Below are 23,265 nucleotides of genomic sequence, written 5' to 3'. Positions count from 1 at the left end.
TTACAGGACCTGTATCGCCCACTCTCTTCGGATGATATGGATTCAGTAGGAGACTCAGTGTAAAAGAGAAAATGGAACAATGTTTATGGTTTGTGATTTGGTGAAGGTTTAACATTTTTAAAGAGAATAGCTACTAATTTACAGTTATAGTGAATTGCACAAAAGAGTTTTGCATATTTAATATTAAAAACATGGGTCCAAATTAATTTGGGGGCTGGGGGAGAGGAGGGTGTATTTTTAGCTCTACCACTTCATTTTAATGTAAGAATTTGTAATGAATGAGCCATTGAATATGTCCATCAACTACAAAACGGCATTGTGCACACTTTAAGGAACAAAGATTGGATAAGGTGAATGTAACACACAAATCTATAATGGGCACATTTATGAATAGCACTCTTTTTATAATCTAAGGTACTGATTATATGTTCTGCTTTTACCATGGGTATCTTTATTCATTTTGGTATGAAGAGTTAATGAATACTTTGCTTTTACCAATGAATAGGTAAAATGCAGAAAAGAAAAATCCTGACATATTAAACTGCTTGCACCATGCTGTCTGATCCTGACACACATATTTGGAACACTCTAAGTTTAGTCTTTCTCTCTAAATGAAAAGAAAATTAAGAAATCTCGTGTGGTCACAGGACAAAAAGTAAATGCTTTCAGAGCAGTGTTCAAGTTCTCTTACCATCTGATGACTGTAAACAGAAGGGTGTTCACAGGCAACATCAATGTTTTACCTGGCAAGAGCTGTTAATACAGATCATCTGCGTGTTGCAAGTAAATATGGACAGATTTCTAAATGAGAAAATCTGGGAACCCACTGGCTATTAACGTCATCAGACACACATATGATACCTTTTGGAAAAGCACAATTTGCCTGAGAAACTAGTGATTATTTTCAATTACGTTAAGAACAGGAACATTGGCTTTTTATTTGCTGTGATAAGGCATTTTATGCATTTTAAAATTAAAGACTACAGAAATGGTGGTACTGTAAATCATCCTCCTATTGACCTAATTTCTCTGTTTTCATAATTTCTAGAGGTGGTCATTTTGTACAGCATGAATATGCAAAACTCTAGTGTTAAAGTAGGTCATGCATTATAACCAGTTGCTTAACAAATTATCTACTAATTTTATTTGTTTTCTGCTGCTTTATTGTGAGAATCTTAGTCTATTTTAATACACGTAATAGCAATATTTCCCATTATTACATATTGCTTTAAATTTTATCTGTTGTATTTAAGCCTATTGTGTAGCGATCACACATTTTTACTGTCTTATACTTTTCTGTTCCGTATCTCAAATGCTAATGATTTAAGAATTAGGAATTAGTGTGATTATGATCCTCAACAGAAATCTATAGAGATTAAATTTTTGAGCTACTTAGTAATGATTTAATATATTTTGAAATCAGGAAAATTTACTTAATAGCAGCAAATGTTTAGCTGCCACATGCCAACTTTTAAATGTGATGAAATAATTCCTTTACACTGATTTGTCCATAATAAAATTCGGCAGCTAGAAAATGTTGGCATGTGATTCACTCTATCAGTATAGTTTTCTTTATGGAGGTTATTTACAAAAAGAAGTAAAAGGGCAGCAGAACACAAAACTTACCTTCTCTGGTTTCAATACTTGGTTCCAGTATCACCTGGAGAGAAAGTCGTTGATCTGGCAGGCTTGCTGAAGCAGTTAGGTCATTCCCTTTTGAAATGCATGTTTTGCCATTCCTGTTTCAGACTTCAGATCTGAAACTGTTCCCAGTAATATGAACAGCCATGTGCCCCCCTTCCATACGCCAATCCTCTAAGGCTGCCCTGTTCTACTGAAAAAGTTTGCAGCTGTGAAGTTACTTCCATTTTTGCCTCTTATGAGGTAATGTTTTTATAAAATATATTACTTATTCCCAAGAAACGCATATTATGTAAAGGTGCATTGGGATCAGTTCTCAAATATTCAGACAACTCCATGAGACATTTTGAAAATTGTTTTTTTCCTGTGAAGAAAATAAATTCCAGGAATTTTAATTTTCCTCCCTTCTCCCTTATAAGCTACTGCTGTGTAAGGCAGTTTATTAAGAATGTTTGTTCTGTGCAGGCAGCACAGATTGCCAGCAAACCTGAATCCCGCAGCTTTTCTTAGCTGTGGAAAAGAAAAATGGACCTTATATCAGTAATTGTTATCATAGCGAGTTCTCCATCAAGACTGTTTCAAAGAATAAGCTAGTCCATAATATTTAATCATTTCAGCATATGCCTTGTATTAAAGGGCTGTTCAGGGGCAATATGTATCAATATTTCATTTAAGGAATGAAAGTCCCTTAGAGATTGAAAAGGTATACTGTTTATAGACTTTGAGATGCCTTTTGTGTGGAATGTAATTCCCATTATACATGAGCATAAATTAAATGTTTCTTTTGAGCAACACCAGAAGGTTTCAGTTTATGGGTGAAACTGAAATTGTGTTTCATGATGCTGTAGTTCTGCTTGCAACAGCACAGGTTTTAGTTTGTTCCTAGATTTCATCAACCTCATTAAATAACTTAATAGCTTAAGCAACTTTATAGTATTTGACCCTCTTATAGTTCTCTGTATGCTGCATTATTTGTGCCTACTTTAAGGTGATTATGATGTAGCTAAAGAGTCTTGTATAGATTGTGAATGCTTTGCTTCTCTTTGAACTTTATGAATACTTGTGATTATTTCCCTAATGCTTCCTGCAACTTTTCAGTTTTTTTTTAAATCTCTTCTTCTTTTATACAACAAAAAGTTCACATGTGAAGCACAGAATGTGTATATTTATATACACACGCATATAGATTAATTGCTCTGAAACCCATGCACAGTTGTGTCACATTTGTGGCTTTAAACAAATATGTGGGGAAAATGTATTAGTGGGAGATGTTCATCTGGTGGGATTCGCTATAGCTCTGTTAAAGTCAGTAGAGCTGCACCAACCTGCACTTGCTGAGCATCTCTCTGAGGAAGTCTGCACAATTTTAAGAGATTTCATGTGCAAACAAGGGCTAAATTCTGCTGAGTTTGCAGTTAGTGGCAAAGCCACCATTGACTGCAAGGTGGGAAGGATTAGGATCTTATGCACAAATATATTATATATACACAGACAGAACAGTAATCATAAATTTGAAATGGTATTATTTTGGTATGTTCAGACTTGAGTTTCTAGAATTGCACTGTTGAAAAGTTTTTAACTCATGCAATATTAGAATTTATTTTGTTGAAATCAGCAAAATCTTTAACCTTCATTATGCAGTGTGGAAATTGCTTTTCAATTTGCAAAATAATTCAGCAACATCACATTATATCTACTTATTTTTCTCTTTAAACCATTTTCACAGGGCATATATGACTGTAAAATGAAAATTCTGGGGCATTAATATTATGGCTGTAAGCATATATTATAAGAAAGAATATATAATGCTAAACAACCTTGAAGAACACCTGGCTTGAGATTGTGTAGTATAACAATTCAAATAAATTATAGTGTTTGTTTGCTTTTACAGTTTCATGCTTCACACTGCTGTGAAGTATGTGAATTTTGTATGGTGGACTATGTTGCAAAAAATGTCCTCCAATTCTAAATGTTAAAAGAAGTAACAGTAATATAGAAAAGAACCTCTGATCAACTCAAGTTTACTGTTTTGTCAAAAATAGTGGCGAAATGAACAAACAGGAAGTCTTTGTGGTGCTACACAGATTAATGTTTGTGCTTTTTCTTGTATTTGGTTAATGGTATACAACCAAATGAAAGACTCATTATTTAATCTTCACTTTCAGTTTATCTGTTAGTGACTAGTTGAGAACTTATAAATATGAATGATCAACAGAAAAATAACCTTATCTCACGCAGTCAGCAGTAGCTTTACATGCAGAGCAAAGCAAGCAAGTAGTTGTCACACTCTGGAAATGGGTGTGCTTCCCACAGGAGCCCCTCCATTCCAAAAACAGGGCTTGCCAAGCAGAGCAGGGGCTATTCTGAGCTGTGTTTGCTCTTGTAACACCTTGCAGCTGGCTCAGTTTGCCTGTTTCACCTTGCACCTGATCTCAGACTGGCTGAGCTCCCTCACTCCCCATGGAAAGCAATGGGTATGTAGATACTTCTTGTGTACATGTACTTAGCAAAGGGTTGTTAAAAACACACACAGTGCACACATACTTATCCATATGCGTTTTAGTGTCTGTATTTGCGCATGTTGATTATATACAGGTTTGCTTAACTTAACCCTCAGCAGTGAAGTACGAAAAAAGGTGTACTGTATTCAGTGTGTACTTGTTGTCTGATGTTCTCTGAGGTAATTAGTTTGTGGTTTGCCCTGCAATACAGTGTTTTGGAATTTGAACTCTAGTGAAAGAGGAACTAATAAGGTTTATGCTAAGGCCTCTTCATTTTGTTAGTTGCACTATGATATTGTAAATATTGGCACATTTACAACATAAGTTTAAGATTTTACAAAGTTATGCTTACAATTTTTTTTTTCTTTTTCAAAAAGTGCTTGAATATTTGCTTTTTAAAATATACCATTTTTGTATTAATGTGATGCAGGAAACCAAAAAGAAAGCTGTTGATTTATCAACAAAAAATGTAAAACTTGCAAATGAATGTTCTATTTCATATAATCAGCTAATCACCTTATTTTTTTGTGCCATTGTTTCATCATACTGTGTTGTACTTGTGTTTCATATTTGACCATGTCATCCTGGTTGCAATTTCTTGTTTCGGTAGATTTAACTTTACTGTAGATTATTGTAAGCAATGTAATAAATATATTTAAAAAATGCACAATGTTCAGTGAGTTTATTTTGGAAACATGATTAACAGGCTTTAAAAAAATCCTTGCGGTTGGTATTGGAGTTGGATCAGCATTGTCCATCGGATGGTTCCCTTGGCATATGGGATTCAATAATCCTAATGGGTCTTTTAAATAGTCAATGTATTTTGTGCTTTTTTTAAAACCCAGGCTCTAGTGTGCAGATGAAAAAGATCCTTCAAAGAAGAATTTGGCTTCTAATATGTTTGGGTTTTTTTTTTTGAGACAGTAAATATACCTGCCTTGAATTGTTTATGGGTGAGCATGTGTGTTTACGATGGGGTAGACTTGAAGTATGAAGTGAGAAATTAGTAGACTGTCCAAAGCAAGGTACCATCTCCCTGCTGACAACTCAGCTACAGCAGTGCTCCTCTTAAGGCAAGTATTAGGCAAATGTCTGTGAAAAGCTAAGAGGACTGAAACATACCCACGGTGTTTTAAAATAAGTACCTTATTTTCTTGATATATCTTTCCACTTTTTAAAAATACACATCTATAGCCTGGTTTTATTTTTATTTTATTTAGCAGGGGCGGGGGAAGAGAAGTGTTACAATTTCTGACATGTCATCTGCCAGTCTGATGCTTCAGCTGATGTTCAGACACTCTCTTAGAGGGATCTGTGGGCCTGATAAAAGTTCTAGTTTTGAAACCCACTTGGTTGCTAGTAAATAGGTCTGCCTAAAACTGGTGTACAGACATAGATAGAAGCAGATGATAGAAATGAGGAAGAGTAGACACAAAATAATTGGGGTTTCTGTCCCTACCAAGTAACATTTAAGAATACCAGAACAGCTTTTAAAACTCAACTCACAGAAGTAAAAAATAAAAGTGGTGATTGCTCTGTGCCCTCAATTGGGTGGAAGAAATAAGAACCTCCTTTGATGGTCTTTCAATTTTTATTCTATAGTCGAGTGGAAAACTTTACCTGTGTGTAACTTCAGAAAATGAAACCTTCTCATTGCATTATTGTACATATGACTTTTCATGTTAACCACAGTATGGATACAGTAATGACAGGTCAACTTCTGATTCCATGATTCTGACACTTTTTTTTTAATCGTCAATCTTTTCTGGAGGATTCCAAATGTCTAGTGAGCCTACAGCTTGAATTATAGTTCTGCTTTGGAAGCAGCTGCTAGGAGCTAGCAGAGGTTAGATAAGTTTACTGTTAAATACCATATAGGAAACTATGTTGGTTTTTCAGAATTGCCTTGTTACACAAATCAAATGAGTGTATAAGCAGTTGATGTTGCAGCTTAGTAAAAGGATCCTAATAAAACAAAGTACTTGAAAAGTCAATTTCAATCTGTCAGCTTGATTTACTTGCAAACTCTTCCATTTGTCCCTCTATCCCTCAAAGAAGAAAATCAACACAAGTTCCTGAATGACACACACTGGAGTATTGCTTGTGTAGTTTAAACTTATCTCTTCTCCAAGCTATGTAAATCCTGAACTGCATAAATTTCCCTGTGTAGGGCCTCTCTTTAATCAGTGTCTAACAGGCTAGGGCAGGATGTAAAACTGTGGATAAATAGCAGGTCTGCATACATTTTTTATTGTTCCTTTCCAGATGAAGCTGTTTATAAGTAAATTTGGATCTTGTTTAGTGTGCTGTCTGAATTTAAAAAGAAAACAATTACATCATTTCTCTTTCTATATGTTGAATTTCATTGGCTTCCATTCTTTCAGCATTCAGATTGTGGATCTGATATTTTTCCATGAAGTAATTCTTTGCCAGCTCTGTACTGTTTACATGTTTTCTCCTTCTGAGCTGTCTGGGCCAAAAAAATGTAAGCAATTGAACAAAAGAAAATCAAAACTATTTTTCACTAGCTAGAGTTGGGAGAGGGAGTTTCAATATAACCCTTTGCTTCTCTCTAAATGGAATAATAAAAACTGAATTTGTTTCTTTAACACTGGCATCAAATATATTATTTTGCTGTTTTAAATCAGTTGTCCTCTGCTTTACCTTTTGTTCTCTGAAGATGTAACATTTTGTTGTATTGACTTACTTATTTCTTGCTTAACACGTATTGCATACATTTTTTGAGCCCTTCAGAGTCCTTTAATACCTGCACTGGACTGTTTTCTTGATTTTACTATTAACAGTGCTGATATTAGGCTAAGGAATTGACTTTGTCAGGATTTCATGATGGCTACCTTGCAAAAGTTATTTATAACGATACTGGACACTAGTATGGGCTCCAAAAGAAGTGAGCGTGATTCCTTAACTGTTTAGATTTGGTTTTAATGTTGTTTATCCTTGCGGAGCTGAACATCTAACACATATTACTGGCACACATTGCTTTTTGTATGTAAGATTCTTCAGAATAGGGAAATCTTAGGAGGCATCATTTAAAGACATTAATAATTCCCCTGTCCTGGGTCTCCTTCCTGAATTTACACTTTTTTTACTGATTTTACTCTTCACTTCACTAAGCCTGTTTCTAAAACAGGAGAACTCTGCATGAGATCCAGACTTAGTGTTACACCTGTGTGCATTTCTGTTACTCACATTTCATCCAGATGCTTCCTTCATGCTAGGAACATACAAAGGGATCTATTGTTGAGAGACTTTTTAGACTCCATATGCGCTAATAAAGGTTTTGAGAGGTTTGGGAAATTAAATGCAGTGTTTGGGGTTTAAGATTCAGGAATTTGATTTGCCTTAGCAAATATCCTAGTCATACTTGTTTTAAGTTTCTTTTCACAACTGCTGACACTTGTATTCTACAAGAATAATTCCTGCTGTTGAAGTGGGATTTTAAGATTAAATTAGGACAAAGGTGAGTATGCAGAGAGAGAAATTACAGTAATATTTATTTTACTGCCTTTTTTCATAGATTTAGCACAATTTCCACTGAGATACAAGCTATTTACAAAACAGTTGCTAAATAAATCTCCCAGTGAAACATGGATGAAACTCTATAGTGCTAATGTTTCCATTCACATCAATGAGATGTGTGGTGTGCTGACCATCTGTTATATAAACCTGAACAGGATCTGAAATCCTTACACCAAAGACCTGACTTTTTTATGCCATCACTTTTATAGAGGTGTGCCATAAAAATGACTATGTGCTGGCAACCTGTGCAACTGGACCCCTTTAAATCTGTATTATAGTGATGACATTTCAAGCACCTCAACATCTCTTAAAATTAAAGCAGCTAATTGCATTAAGGTCTGTGTGTTGAAGAGATTATATTCGTGCTTAGAATTTGTTTTTCCCCCTTCCCCATCTTCAGTATCCCTGATGGGGTCCACAGCTGTGAGAGCAACAGTGTACGCAACAGACTGCCTTACGATTGGCAAGCCAAGTGGAAGGAACAACGAGACCCACAAGGATTGCTGGACTCGGAGGGCTTTCAGCTTGTGAGAACAACGAGCTAATTAAAGTCTAAATAAATAAAATGTCCTTCCAGCTGAAGTAAAGTTAAATAAATAAATACCTCTGTGTTGCTCTAGAGATTTAAATAAAGATGAAAATATTTGTTTCCTGTTTATCTAGTAACGTCTCTTTAGGGGTGGAAGGGGGTCCATCAGCAGGCTTGGTGAATATATGCAAATGTAGAGTTTCTGATTTCTTTTTAATCTGCTGTTTTAATAGGAGGGGTTCAGCAAAGGTGATGAAAAGTATGTGATTTCTTCACATTTTTGAACTAATTTAAAAATTTTGAAGTTTAAAGTTTTCAAACTCTCAGTATGTATTTTTAGCAAGTCTCTGCTTAGCTACTGTTGCTTTTCACTGGTGAGCTCTGCCTCTATTCACCCACTGGTGCTTTGCATGCAGATCTCACTGAGGGGGCTGTATGCTTAGTTTGCTCAGACCTATAGAATAGTAAATGCTACTAGTGCATCACTTTAGTTCTTCTTCAGTTCCAAATATCATCTTAGTCTTCCTATTCTTATGTAGTGTTGATAAGAGGTTTTATATCCTTTAAATTTTCTATGGGCCACTTTTTTTCCAGTTTGTTTAATTAAACCTATCCTAAATACATAGTGAGCTATACCTAAAGGAGTGAATTTAATTTCAGTTATGTGTAGGCCATTAAGACCACAGTTTTTAAATACATTTTTCTTTATAATATGTAAAAGGGGTCTAATTTTGGAAGGAAATGCCTGAGCAATCACAGTTCTCAGCTAAACCTCATCTTGAGGGTCCTTGAGAAATTAGGTTCCCAAATAGAAATTTGAATCTCTCTAGGCACCCATTCTGAAAAGATGTGGCCACCAATTTTGGTCTCAATTTTCACTTTTCCCACTCTCAAGAATGAGAACAATGGGTGCAAGACTCTTGTAAAGGGACCATCAGACTGCTAAAGAAAGCTGTTAAAGAAAGTGGTGTGCGGTCAGCAGTCTTGACCTAACATCTGGTTAAAAGTGTAATCTTATTATTTAAAATAGAAAAAAATAAAAATCAATAAAGCAGTTGTTTAATAATCTGTCCTAAAGCTAGCACTAACCTTTTTGTTTTGTACCCCTTAACTGTTGTAAAGGTTCATTCCTGATGGTGTATGTACACAAATATTAAGCATATTTAAATTGTAATTCATGTAAGAAAATACTGTGGAGTGGGAAAAGAAGCAAGAAATTGGATGCCTGGTCAAGAAAAACAAACAGACCCAGAAGAATGAGTAGAGAAAACATGTTTTTCTGCTAATTCTACAAGCAGGCATGTAAAGGAAACAATTCTCTCATTACATGTGTATAAAAATAGGCTTTGAGGGTGACTTCTCCAGGCATGAGAACTCCTAGTATTTTCCCATTACCTTGATCCTCATCTGCTCATTTGTTCAAAAAATGAACCAGAGGTAAGTTTTTACTGACATGTCTCGCAGTTTAGCACAGCAATACCGTATGCATAAGCACATCCCAGTCATGAAACAAGGGCAGCAATATCTTAGTGAACTGCATAAAATCCACCACTGCTGACTTCTCTTGTCAAGAGGCAGCAAAACTAGTCCAAAAACTGATCAATGTCATGTTTAATTCTGGTCAAAGCTTAGAAGAAATGCTTTGGATGGATGAAAACAGTGAGCTGGGGTTGATTGAAAGAAAAAAGTGCAAAGAATCTCACAGTAGATGGGATGTGCAAGCTTTCAGGATTATTTAGTGAAAAATGGGTGAAGTTTAACCTTCCTCTAAATCATCTGACCTTAATCTATTATGGGAGAAATTAAAAGTTAGTCTGTTCAAATGAACTTTGCACACTGGACAGCTTTTAACTCTGCTGACTGCCTTCTCCCTGGCTCTGTACTCTGCAAAAATCCCAACTACAGCAATAGTTATTCTTGCTCCAGTCATCAGCTGTGTTCTGTGGTGGCAGATGAGAGAGGTTGTTCCATAGATGCTGTATGAAATTTGTGAAGGGGATTGACACCCTGATTATGGGCATTTAGATAGCTTGCAAATACAGATAAAAGAGGCTGATGGTGTTTGTTAGTTACGTGCAGTACAGCCTACAATTTATGTAATATGTAGATTGAAGGAGGTAATTAAGTACTGCAGCACTTTGTAACCTTTCAACATGTGAACCTGACAAAGTTTTAGTTTTGGAAATCCTCTGAATACTTCTCACTTATGTTGCAACATGACCTGAGCTTGATTTTGATGTAGATTTAAAGGACCACTATTACATTTGAGCTGCTTCTTAGTTTCCTTTGAAGATGAGAGAATTCTGATGATATGTTTGTATAGTTGTTACGCAACACAGGATAAAGTTTTGGGTGAAATCCAATCCATCTCATATGTCTGAGTAGTTTCATCCATCTGTATGTGTGATGAAGCAGTCTTTGTAAAGTACATGCCTAGAATCCATATGTAACTGATAGACATTGATATGTGCTTTAGAAGTCTTCCTTCGTGAGATCCTGCCTGCTATAGTTTTAGCATCCAAGAGGGGTGGCTACATATCTCCTTCTAGGGATGATAGAGATACCATCCTTCTCCCATTAACTGTATAGGCAAACACAGATGCTTGCTGCACAAATACTTCAAACCAGGGTATCAACTCATGCCTCAAGTGAGCTATACCCAATCAAACTCCGAAGAAACAAACATTATTCACCCTGACATTTTATTTTTCATACATTAACATAATGATTACTACCTTCTGGAACACAACTGGGGCAGATTTAACCAGAGGGAGGTTTGCAAAAGAAGGAATTCTGCCTGTAACAAAGCCAACTTCAGTCAAAGGATTCATTTGTACTTCTAGTGGATGCCGAGTTAATGGTGTTGCTGAGAAAACAGTCTCCTGCCTGCAGAGGGCATACTGCTCCTCAGTTTTCCCTGACAGAATATGTGTAAAATAGGGAGAAGCTAATAGCCTGTACATAAATGCCTTACTGCACATTACTGCAAGTAATGGATCGGAGTTATGTCTCCATGTATGCTAGGGTAACAAAAGTATAATTTCAGTGGAAAAATTGGACTCTTCCCAAGCATTCACATATCCCCACACCAAATTAAATCAATACCTTATATAGTGAACACTGAAGCCCCTCCGGGATGTGTGTCCAGCAGGAATCTGCTGTGGGTACTCGTACTCCTTAAAAATCATCTGTTTTCATTTGTGTCTCTCCATTTCCAGAGCTCCCAACACAGTGGCTCCTCTACCTCATTAGCATCCACCAAAGTTTGCAGCTCTATGGATGAAAATGATGGACCTGCAGAAGGTAACATTTGAAGGCTGACATTTCAAAGCAGTCAGCATAGTGATAACAGCAGCTGTGTAGGAAATGAGTCATTCTTCCTGCCAGAGAAGGTGGGAGCTTTGCGGGTTGGATGACTCTCCAGGAGGAGGCTCATAGGTCTTAACAAACCAGTTAGGTTCACTGTGATTCAGAATTGATCTGGACACCACATTTGAGAGGTGTTCTTGTTGCAGGATTCTCAAGATACTAGTTCCGCAGGTGATGCAGTGCTGAGTGGATTATTTTAGTTATATTTTGTCTCATCTGTCATGGTGCTAAAGAACATACTGCAGTCCTGGGTCTTCATTCAAAAATTACTAGTCTTACCCCGTATTAGTGCTTTGAACAACTTGGCTAAGGGATAGGGTCTGCTTGAATACTGCCAGTTTATACACACAAACACATAAGTGTGTTTGTATGTTCCCATCTGACAGTACCTCTGTATGCTGCCTGTGAATTCAGGCAAACCGCAGCTCCTTTGTATTGTAATATTCACTTTGATTATTAAACTGGAAAAAAACCACAGATAAAAATACAATTAAAAGCACTGTCTTAAAAGAGTGTAAATTCAAGTCACATTTCTGAGAGTCATTTTTTTTAATGTTAAGATGTTTATATGGTAGTTTGTATCAGCTGCAGTTTACAGTCAGCTTTTAGAGGCATGTTAGGTATTTGTAACAAGTTATTTCAAATACATTTAGAAATAATGGTACATGAATGAGCACTAAAACACATGAAACTACAAACTTTTCTTATGCTTAGACACTGTGTAATGCAATTTTACCTAAACATCTGGTGCCCAGGTTGCATGTGAGGTAGTATTATTGAGAACATTTGTTTAAAAACTAAATGTTTAATATTGGGGGAGGGGGAGAACTAGCACTTAGCACATGGGGAGTTTTATGGATGTCTCAGTTTACAGGATGTAATAAAATAAGTGCTTGAGTGTTGGACTTCTTTGGTACATATATTTAATCATGCTGTGTCAAGGAGTTCCAGCCCTTTTTGGAGGCTGGTCTGCGCTTGTGCAGATCACAGGGGCCTTTTCATAATTAAAAAAATACAGTTTTGGTTTTGTCCCAGGGGCATATTGCAATGGGAATGATAAACAATATAACAGTCAAATGGTGGTATGTCTGAGCCCCCAAAAGTCTTATTTTTCATTATTGTATCTGTGTGAAACCTGTTGAGTATATACAATGTCAACAGCATGGTTTCACTGTACAGTAAGTGGGATACTGACTCTGAATGGTTTCCAGGCTCCAAAGCCATAGACTTAAAATGCATGTTATGTGCAACATCTGTGTTTCCTTCACTAACAATAAAAATGTACTAATGGTTCTTTCAGAAGTGTTGGAGGAAGGTTTCCAGGTTCCAGCATCGATAGCAGAGCGATATAAAGTTGGAAGGACTATAGGAGATGGAAATTTTGCTATTGTGAAGGAGTGTATAGAAAGGTGAGGAGCATGATATACTTATTACTGTAAAAATAATCATTAATACCATGTTTTTTCTAGATCATGTTTTTAGTTGCAGACTATGGGACATGTAGTCAGGTATTGTGTCAATGCCAGATGGAAAAAAGAGAGTAATGCCCTCTCTCAGGAAAAAAAGTGAATCCAAGGGACAGTCTATGAATTTAATTCTTTGTGGGTTTTCTATGTTTTTTTTCTGCTGCACTCTACACTATTTTACCAGTTCTTTATGTTAAATCTTTCTGGTTGTGCTGAAATAACATCTTTTCTTGCAGTATATTTTTGCAACTCTCCCTTTGCAACATTAGACTGATGAAACATTTCACATGCAGGTGCATTCTGTGAAGATGTCACAAAGTTTTGTGTGTGCAGTGTAGTGGTGGTGGTGAACACAAAGAACTCACTTTAGATCCATCTATTCTGCTGTCTGACACTGAGGAGTAACCTGTTCCATGTTTATCTTTAGTTACATGGCATCTCTCTGCTCCTTGCCTGCTTTATGCCATTATATGAGCTCCATCTAACTTTAGGAGACTGCACTGCAGCCATCAAAATCTAATTTCTTCAGTCCCCTTTACCATTAAAAAGCGAGAACAGTCCCCTTTATGACTGATGACTGATTTTAGACATCCACTTCAGATTAACTACAAGTCACTTCAGCTGTTTCTGTTGCTAAAAAGTGTCCAGGTTGACGATCTCAGGTGTCAGGTTTTGAATCTGGCCAGGCAGGTCATGAGCCAGGTTTGAACTGGCTCTACCCAACATTAAAAGTGTAAAAAAAATGGAACAAAGACAGAATTTTTCTGAGAACTACAGGAGCCTTTTGGTGGTATTGTTAAAAATAGGAGAATATGGGGTAAAAAAGATAGTAGGTATTTCATCTGCATGTCAAAGGATTTTAAGATCACTCATGTTATATAGTAGTAGTAGTTCAGAGAAAGCAGAAAAAAAATCCAGAGCTAAAGATGTCCAACAGAAAGAATAGCGGTATCAAAGTCTGATAACAAAATTCCACAAGTGAAGTTGTATATGCCTTATTACCGTGTCCTAGAGAGAAGACTCTTAGAGAAGACTGTAACTTGACCTCTGGTTTCAAAGAAAGGACTTTAGCTTGTAAGAATATGATATTAGCCCTAGAGACCAAGTAAAGATTAGATCTCATGGCAGATTCTGATAAATTAGCTTTGCTGGTTTTAAACCATACTCTCTGGAAAAAGTGTTCCTGCTCAAAGTGTCTGGCAAAGTCAGAGACCATGAAGACAGCTGTTGGGGAAAGGGGAAGAGCAGAGTTTTGTGGGACTTGGCCAAAGCACTCAGGAGCCCTTTAGGAGCTCTGTCAGAGTGAGTTCCTGGTGGAGCTGGTCATCTTGAGGGTGATAGCTCTTGAGATCAAACCCTGGGTCTGAACACTAGACTGGGGAATCTGGAAACCTAAAGGAAGCAAATCAAATAATATGAAAACAAGCACTGAAACACAACCCACAGAGGTGGCATGACTGATGAAAAGCACAGGTGAAAACATAGAACTAAGAAAAGAGAAAAAGCAAGCTAAAAGTAAAGTGAGTAGTGACTGGAAGAAGGCAAAATAATAAAAAGTTGAGGTTTTGATAGTGTCATTCAGCTGAACATGCTAGTTGTTCTGAGAGATAGTTCAAATGTGCTAGTGTGCATTTTACAACTCTCTAGCTGAGAGGAAAGGCACGAACAATATTAAATATAGGTCCCGCCACATCTAAAAATAATGCAGATTACAATATCCTTGAGACCTAAAATGAAAACTGTTTCCTGCCCTCTTGTCTATGCCACTGGTCTCAGAATTATCTGCTAATATGATGTAGCTAGTGAATACTTGCTCAAATGGCATGATTACTCAGGTATTCCCAGATACATACCCTTACTGTCTCTGAGCTGTACCATTCCAAGATCCTATTTGTATCAGAGTTAGTACTTTAGAAGAGCTTGAAAATTACAGTAGAATTATTTCTGATAGTTTCCACTTCTAAAGAGTGTACCATTGCCATTATAAATGCAGAAGAACAAATTAAAGGCTCAGAGGGTAAATTAAATCCAGTATGTGTAAACCCTTTCAAAAACATTCTTCAGTCTTTCTAAGCAAAAAACCACCTCACTTCAAATTCTGATTTGCCCATCATTTGCAGAGACAGAATTGATGAAGTGATACTTGGGACAGAGGACTTTTCCATTTTCCTCTGATGTACAATTCCTGTGTGCATTAGACTTCAAAGGAATAGCACCATGAGGTGCTAGGCAAGTAGGAATGGGTCTTGTTACACAACTTCACTGATCACACGGATTCTTCTTCTCCATCACTGTGGAAATCAGCCTGTGTGCGCTGGTTAGCCACTCTGACACTTCAGATGCATTTACAGGCGTTTTCCTCTGACAACAACCAGTTTAAATAGAAACCATAAGCCATCCCTAAAATCTTCACATGAGGACTTCTAAGTCCCATTCTGTGCATCTGTGAATACACAGGCATGTACACACACAAAAACATTTAATACACACACAAAAATAATGAAGATAGATATTGTCTCCAGTGCAATGGAAATTTCTGTGGGTTTTGCAAAAAGTGAGAACAGCCAGAGAATGTGGCACAGGGCCCTATTATGAACTAGGAGTCTAACTCTGTGTCCTGCTGTAGAGTTACAGGTCCAGGCTTTGATACAGCTATAATGTGTTTCCTACTTTGTGTGATCCCTTTTCATTGTTTGAGTGAGAGGTGATATGCCCATTTCACTCTGAGCTTCTGGCATGGCCTGCATACTTTTTGGAGGGTGTGTAAGTTGCAGTGCTGCTGACAGACTGTGGTTCTGCAGCTTTTTAAGGGAAAGGATTTGCATTATCTTAGCTTTAATTTTCTTTTTACGAAAACAAAGAGCAGTCAGAGTTGTCATCTGCTCATTACGAATCTACTTTATCATATGTGCAATTTGTCCTGTGGTGTTTTCATATGTGTTCATTTTTAACATTCAGATACTTCCAAATTCTGACATTTCTTCACTAGATCAGATTTCCCAGTGTTTTGGAGTACACGGAGTCTCCCATGGCCAACAAAAACCATCAATTTCCTTTCTCATGACAGAAAGGAAGCATTCCTAGGGCAAGAAAGCAGCTTGAAAGAGACTCCTATTGAAAGAGGGCATATTTTGTCTGAGTTTGAAACACAGATATTTTAATTTTTCATATTCCTTCTCCTATCTCCTCGTTTCATTCTCGAAAAATAGTGTCCCTATTTCTGCCTGTCCTCTTGCTGACCTGGCACTGTAGCCACCAAACAGCAGCACCAGGAAGGGGCAATCCACATGGAGTGGGAACCATTTCTGGAGGCTGTAGCATTAAACTCCTTTGTGTACAAATATGAGAAGATTTTCATTTTGCTTTGCTTAAGTCAAGTCTTGAGCAGCTGTGCTGTACATGTTTTACAAGTCATAGACATCATCATCCAGTGTTATTTCTTTGCACAGCCATTGAGCGTCTTAATAAAGCCATTGCTGTCTTAATACAGACTGCCTTGGCTCCCTGGGAACTCAAACAGAATTAATATTTTGGGTTGGTTTGTTTTTTTTAATTTTGCCAAAGTCCTTATTTTTCCTTAACATAGTGGTGCATCTTTGCCAGAGTTCTCCATACTTAAATATGGCAATGAAAATACCCAGTCATTTTCCTAATGCAGTGCTTTCAGTTTATGACTCACTTTGCATGTGTTATTTGGCAGACTGTGCATATTTTTAGGCATGTTCATTTCTCTAATTAACTTACTATATATTAATTCAATCTATTGGTTTAACTATGTTTTGCTAAGTGAACAATGAAAAAAATGCCCCATATGCTTGAGAGGTTATTTTTCTCAATTTTTTTTAAGCAAACATATGCTTAAGGGCAGTATAATAGAATTCTGTAAACTGTTTAGATCTGTATTACAAAATTAAAGTGTTTTGTGAAGAGCTTTTTCGTATATTATCCTTTCTCCATTTAATCTCATAGTGTAAATAGAGCTTGTGAACAGAGCTTCTTGGTTTCATCCTTACAACCATCTTTTGGTTTTGTAACTTGATTAAGAAGTGGAAGTTGATACTGTTAACTTGTCTACAGGCTTATTTTCCTATGTTAGCGTTCTATATAGTAGCTATTTATATATGCATAGTAGTAATAAGTATTGTATGGTTTTAAAAAAAACCCAAACTCAGTCAGAAGGAAATGTGTCCTCATGCTCAACTAATTCTCTGTAACTTCTTACTGTCTGAAGAACCTTTCATATTCTGTTCTAAACATCCTATTTAACTCTGCTAAATATTATATACTTACTGAATACATAAAACATTATTTCAAAGACTGACTTTTCTGTCATAAGAGTTGTGAGTGTAGATGTGCAAACAAAAGTTTTTCCACTTTAGGTCTAAAATAAAAATATGCTCCATAGCTCATAGTTTTTTTGTGTAGCAGAAAACAGTTTTGGGGTTTTAGAAGGTTTGGATCTGTAAATACTGTATAATGTTTTCACATAAAACTGCAGAAGAAATAACAATTATTAATCCAAAATGGAAAAAATCAGGTTATTTTGTTTTGAAAACATTGTAATGTCCTCATTAAAAAAAAAAAAAAAAAAAACTTACTGCTTTTTTCCTCAGGCATACAATAAATTTGGATCAAGTTCACAATTCCAGTCAAATCCAAGCTTCATTTCTTGACAGAACAATTACTTGAATGGAATTATTGCCCAGACCTATTGTGCTCAAATGACAAATATTAACTGGACTGAGAAAAGTATTCAGTATGATTGAACATACAAATTTTTCTTTTCTCTTCCTTCAGATCAACTGGTAGAGAATATGCTCTGAAAATAATCAAAAAAAGTAAATGTAGAGGAAAAGTAAGTATGGAAAAACTCATAAATGACAAAAGATTTTGATTTTTTTTTTCCTGTGAAACATTTTGTGAGAGATCAGTTTGAGAAGCTGTTGGTATTTGTCTACTTCCTATTAAGTGGTTGTTAGAATACTTTTGATTGAGGCTTTTGCCTGACCTCTGGAGACCCTTGGAGTAGCAGTATAAATGGCTGTGATGTGGCCGTAGAAGTGTGTGTTCATTCTCTAGTTTGTTGGTTGTGTGTTGACACTCCCCTTGGTCTTTACCCCTGTATTTATGTCCTCTAACTTTCAAAATTCCAGATGCTATAGAAAACAGAAAAATAATACTAATAATTATAACAACATTGGTCACTATGTCTAAATAGTGTGCAAGATTAATTAAATTGATGTCATATTTTTACCAAGTTACTGATAGCTTTTGAAATCTATAAGAAAAGATGCTGCTTCGGAGAAAAAAAAAACTTTAGAAACTTCCATATTTAACTTTTCTCTGTTCATGTGTTTCTTTTTCTTTCAGTTGTCACATGGATGTTGTTTCTAGACATGTTCCTTCCATATTGCTGGAGGCAACATCTGTTACCTTTTTTAAAAACCCTGAGGAGTCTGTGCAGGTCCAAATTCTCTCTGGTTTTTTTTTTCACTGTGAAATTTTTTCCCACCAACCCATAGTCACTAAAGATTGCTTTTGTGTGGCAGGAACACATGATCCAGAATGAGGTATCTATTTTAAGACGAGTTAAACATCCCAACATTGTACTTCTGATTGAGGAGATGGACATGCCAACTGAGTTGTACCTTGTCATGGAACTTGTAAAAGTGAGTATTTTGAAGACAAGTTGCTCTTACTGAGCTGTTTCAACCATACTGAGAAATTTTATTGGTACTAATGCTTACTAAAAATCACGGAGTCACAGAATAATTTAGAATGGAAGGAGTCTCTGTCCAGCACCCCTCTGAAAGATGTGTAACACACTGTCAGATTTTTCTTTTATAACTTTCAGATATTTCCAATATTTGTCTAACCTTCTGTAAGCCACACTCTGAATAGTACTTTGAAGATGACCAGTTTTATTTGCTCCCCACAAAAAAATGTCTATAAAAAGTTTCAACTTAAAGAAGTGCATCTGCCTTGAGGTGAATTGAAAATGCCCCCAGTCTGAATATCCAGAAATACCAGCCTTCAAAATTCAATATTCTTTGATAAAATGTAGTTTAATTAAATTTTATTAATTTATATTAAATTTAAACATTATTACCTGTCCTTTTTCTCTGTTGCTTTTTATTAACACATTGTGAGGCTTGCCTTCTTGATAAGAATCTAAATTTAAGATGGAGGAGGGGGGAAGTGAAAAAGAAAAACCTGCTATTTAAAGCATGGTTCTATTCTGAAAAGTAAGTTTGTGAATGCAGTATTTTGTACTTGGGACCCTATTTATTTCTTCACAGTAACTTCCAGATCTAACGCATTTATTTCACTTGCTGGTGGAATGACATACTCAGAATGGACTATGAAATTCAGAGTAGGTCATCTCTTGCTCCAAAAACTGTCAGCTGTGCAGTGCAAGAAGTATTAATTTAGCTCTCGATTCTGGTACTAATGCACAAGTATGTCACTGTGCATAAAAGGTAGTAAAAATGCATTTGCCTAAATTGTACAAATTAGGACAGAAAACTGCTGAGGACATCTTGTCCTCCATACTTATTTTAACAGAATACGCCTGCTTTTCACATTCACTAGATTAGTGATTCTTCTTCCTTCCTCATCTATTCTGTGGGAAGGACATCTTTCCAGCAGCCACCTCTATTTCTGTATCTTGATAAGCATATTCCCCTGGGACAGCCTACCATGCCACCTGGGAAATCCACAGTTTTAGATGTTTAACAACAAAGATTACAATAAAGCTGTGCAGCTGCAGCAACATTTGTGTGCAGGCACCGTGTATATGCATGCTCAACACTTGTGAACAGATCAAGTACTCTGAACACTGGTACATAGATCATTTACATTTAAATTAAATTTACAAGTGTTGTCACCTTTGGCAGACTTTCTCTGTATCATGGTTAGAAACAGGCATCAGCAGAGGTCATGAGAGAAAGTGATTTTGGCAAGCAGAACTGTTATCTGCTTTGCTTTGGTTGTAGGTGAAGATTAGGAGATGTTCTTAATCCAGGTAACTCATTGAGATGTTAAATAGGATGATCACAGGTCCAAGTGTTTCTTAAAGAACTTCCCAATCTGTAGGCTGGAATACAAGACCAAGGAGAATGAAAAGTTTTTTGGTTTTTTCCATTATCCCCCATGCTCCATGGCAGCACCAGTGACACAGGCTGTGTTCCCAATGCAGGGCTGCGAGTATGTCAAAGGTGGCCTGTGAGTGGATGGCCACAGATTTTCGCAGTCCTTTTGGTGTGCTGAGATAGCTTTATCATTCATGAGAAGCTCCGGCAATGTCCCACTACTTAGAAGATTCCAGTGTCATCCTGTTAGGTTTGAGCCTGCCAGATAGCCTGCTTTGCTTGAGTGGTACTGTGGAGCTTATGGTACCGCTAACTCTACTGTCCACCACCTCCAAGCTCTGAGGAAACAGTCTGAGACATGCTGGTAGCAAGGAGCTGACAGGGTATTTGGCATCCCCATTTTGTCTCTGGTAGAGAGGTTAAATCCTAAGAAAAAAGCAAAGTACTGGCACTCTTCCACATCACAAATCCTTCTGTGTAACCAGTGCCAGAAGAATTTCCTCACCTTTTTCATAGTCACAACCCTCTCTCACACTCAGGAGTGCAATATGAAGGCAGCACAGCTTCATATCAGATGCCATTAGCTATCTAACACTATTTTAATCATAATTACTGCTCTTTTCTATAATAAGTGAGCTCACTTGGAGATCCATGCTATTGTAGGGTTTTTTTTTCAGAATTGATGAGAGCTTGTTCAGAGCTACCTCAATACTTTTGCATGGTGTTGTAATCTAACATAGCCACGGCTTCAGCACGCATTGACAAATCCTTCATCTTGGCCCCATGAGGTGTGCTAAGAAGTAAAAGCTGTGCCTTGTCTAACATGGCAAGACATAAGTACATAGCTGGTTTTATGGGTTCAACCTGCTGTGTTTTTCATGCTTGAAAGTTGTTCAAATTGTAGTCTCCAGTGGATTTTTAATGAAAGTCCTACTCAGCTAAGAGAGGAGGGGACTGACAACTCTTACAAAATAACTAGCCTACAGATCTTTATAAAGAAAACCTTCCATTATATTCACTTTCTGGAAAAACCTCTTTTCTTGCACTTTTTCTCCTTTACTCTTTAGAATTTCTGCACATACTTATGCTTTTAGTTATGCTATAGAATGTCTTTATAGACATTTCTGTAGTTTAGATATCCTAGAGAGCACTGGTTTAATGTTCTTTTATGTGGAATAATAGAAAAAATTTAGAAGAAATATCTTGATCTTGAGAAGTCAGCCTTGTTTCTTTGAAGCAAACAACTATTCCTTAATACTTGATTGAGAAAAAAACCCCCGACTTGTACTCTATGGGCACCAGGGAAGGTATTTCGGAAAGACATTAATTGTTAATTCACCAGTTGCTGACTGTTACCATTTCATAGCATACACTGTTAAAATTGATTAACCAGCTGTTATTGACTGACTTTTGAAGACCTGACTTTAAATCAAACTCACAGACAGGAAAGAAATTCAAGGAGAAAGGGCTTGATACTGCAGATCACAGTTTCAGTTAATACCACCCTGCATTAATTGGCAGTAACGTGTTTGACATAAATGGCTGCTGCAAATACTGCCCTCACCTCATGGCAGATAGGCCATTCATTGCTTTGTAAAGTGTAAGAAAAAGCACTTCATAAATACAAACATAAACACATTGCAAGTGGTGCTTGCAAAGGAAGCAAAGACCTAGTTTCTGGCACATTGCCTTTTTACAGCGAAACAAAATTGTTATTCAAACCTAACAGGGGTTTGGCCAATTTAACATGCAAGATTTATTGCAGAGTTTCCTTTAGTGCTTCAGGATATGATTTCACTTTTGCAGAAGAAAACAGAGATTATATCATTTACGTAACAAGGTAATAAATAAATAATTGGTTACTGTTCTTCCAAGTATACTTCCTCATGTGCACAGATGATAAAAACTGCATTCAGATGTTGCTGATCCCATTTCACTCCAGAACAGGGGATTTAAGACTGAAATGTCATTCTGAACTCACCCCTTGTGCCTGAATAAATGATAGTGACCTGCTGTGTGAATCAGCTAAGCAGAACCTTGCAGGTTAAAGTACTCTTCAGGGAAAGGGAAGTCTGAAAACAATTCTGCCTGATATAGCTGTCAGCTCTGTTAACTCTTTCCAGGGTATCACCTCCGTTTTCACTGCAGAGAATCCCACAACCTAAGTATATGCGCTCTTATCAGACTACATGGTAAGAAGCTTTACTGAGTAAACTGCTTAAATGGAGAAAATTATTCTGCTTCAGCTTGTCTTGACTGTCTGTTAATGTGCTCTGCAGCTTCTGTCTTTTTCTGAGTTTAGTTTTTCTTTTTTCCTTACACGTGAACATTTGTTTTTTTTCTTCTGACTTAAGGCCAGAACTTTCACTTCTCTTTTTAAGGTTCAGCTTCTTTCCTTCTTGCCCCTTATATCTCAGCTTGGATAATTTTCTTTGTTTGGAAGCAGATCTTTTGCTGATGTTACTGACACTTCTCCTGAGCATCTGGAATATATTAGATAAGACCAAAGATCTGTCTAATCCACTACCTCATGTTAAAAAGCAGCTGGTGCACGGACTTCACAGGAAGGATCTAATGGAAGATAGATTATTTATCCCACATCTTTTGCCACATGCTGATATCTAATACTTAGGGATCAGGTAATGCCATGAAGTACATGGTATTGTACTTTTGCCAAATATTTGGCCTTTCTCTGTAATCCTCTATCTGGTTTAGTTTGGCCTTTTATTCCTCTTTTTCTTGACACTATGTATCTTGATGTGTCTTGATCAGTCATCAGCCAGAGCAAGAGGTTTTGATGTGGTCCAGATTTCACAATGGTTGGCTGCAAGAATTCCAAAGCTGGGGTTTTGTATCTACAGTGGGAGTAAACCTACCCTGGCAGTCTTCAGCTGCACCTCAACAATGCAAAATTTCTAATAGTTTGTTTGGGGTTTTTAACAAGTAGGGTCTTTTTTTTCAGGTTTGAGTCTCTGGTGTTTGTGTTTTCCTACCTTTTTCTTTGTAGCCGTGGTTCCTGGGAAAAAGATGGTTTTTCTTTCTTTCCCCTCCTCCTTCCTCTTAGTGAAAACAAGGTTTGCTCTGGAGCTGAGCCTTTAAAAAAAAAAAGAAGCAAATAACCTGAGGCT

General features: G+C 36.8%; 1 protein-coding gene across 2 annotated transcripts in view; it reads left to right on the top strand.

The window, feature by feature from the left end:
* Positions 1-23,265, top strand: part of DCLK1 (doublecortin like kinase 1) — a 246,013-nt gene that overhangs the window by 190,337 nt on the left and 32,411 nt on the right. For both annotated transcript variants that reach the window (XM_034060074.1, XM_034060073.1), the window contains 4 exons: positions 11,430-11,514; positions 12,881-12,989; positions 17,844-17,901; positions 18,596-18,715. In XM_034060074.1, coding sequence (XP_033915965.1) covers positions 11,430-11,514; positions 12,881-12,989; positions 17,844-17,901; positions 18,596-18,715 — 372 coding nt within the window. The remainder of the gene's footprint in view (positions 1-11,429; positions 11,515-12,880; positions 12,990-17,843; positions 17,902-18,595; positions 18,716-23,265) is intronic.

Source organism: Melopsittacus undulatus, chromosome 2 (assembly GCF_012275295.1).
Source record: "Melopsittacus undulatus isolate bMelUnd1 chromosome 2, bMelUnd1.mat.Z, whole genome shotgun sequence".
In the NCBI taxonomy this organism is placed as follows: Eukaryota; Metazoa; Chordata; class Aves; order Psittaciformes; family Psittaculidae; genus Melopsittacus; species Melopsittacus undulatus.
The sequence above is the reverse complement of the archived record's forward strand: the minus strand, read 5'-3'. Positions and strand labels throughout refer to the sequence as shown.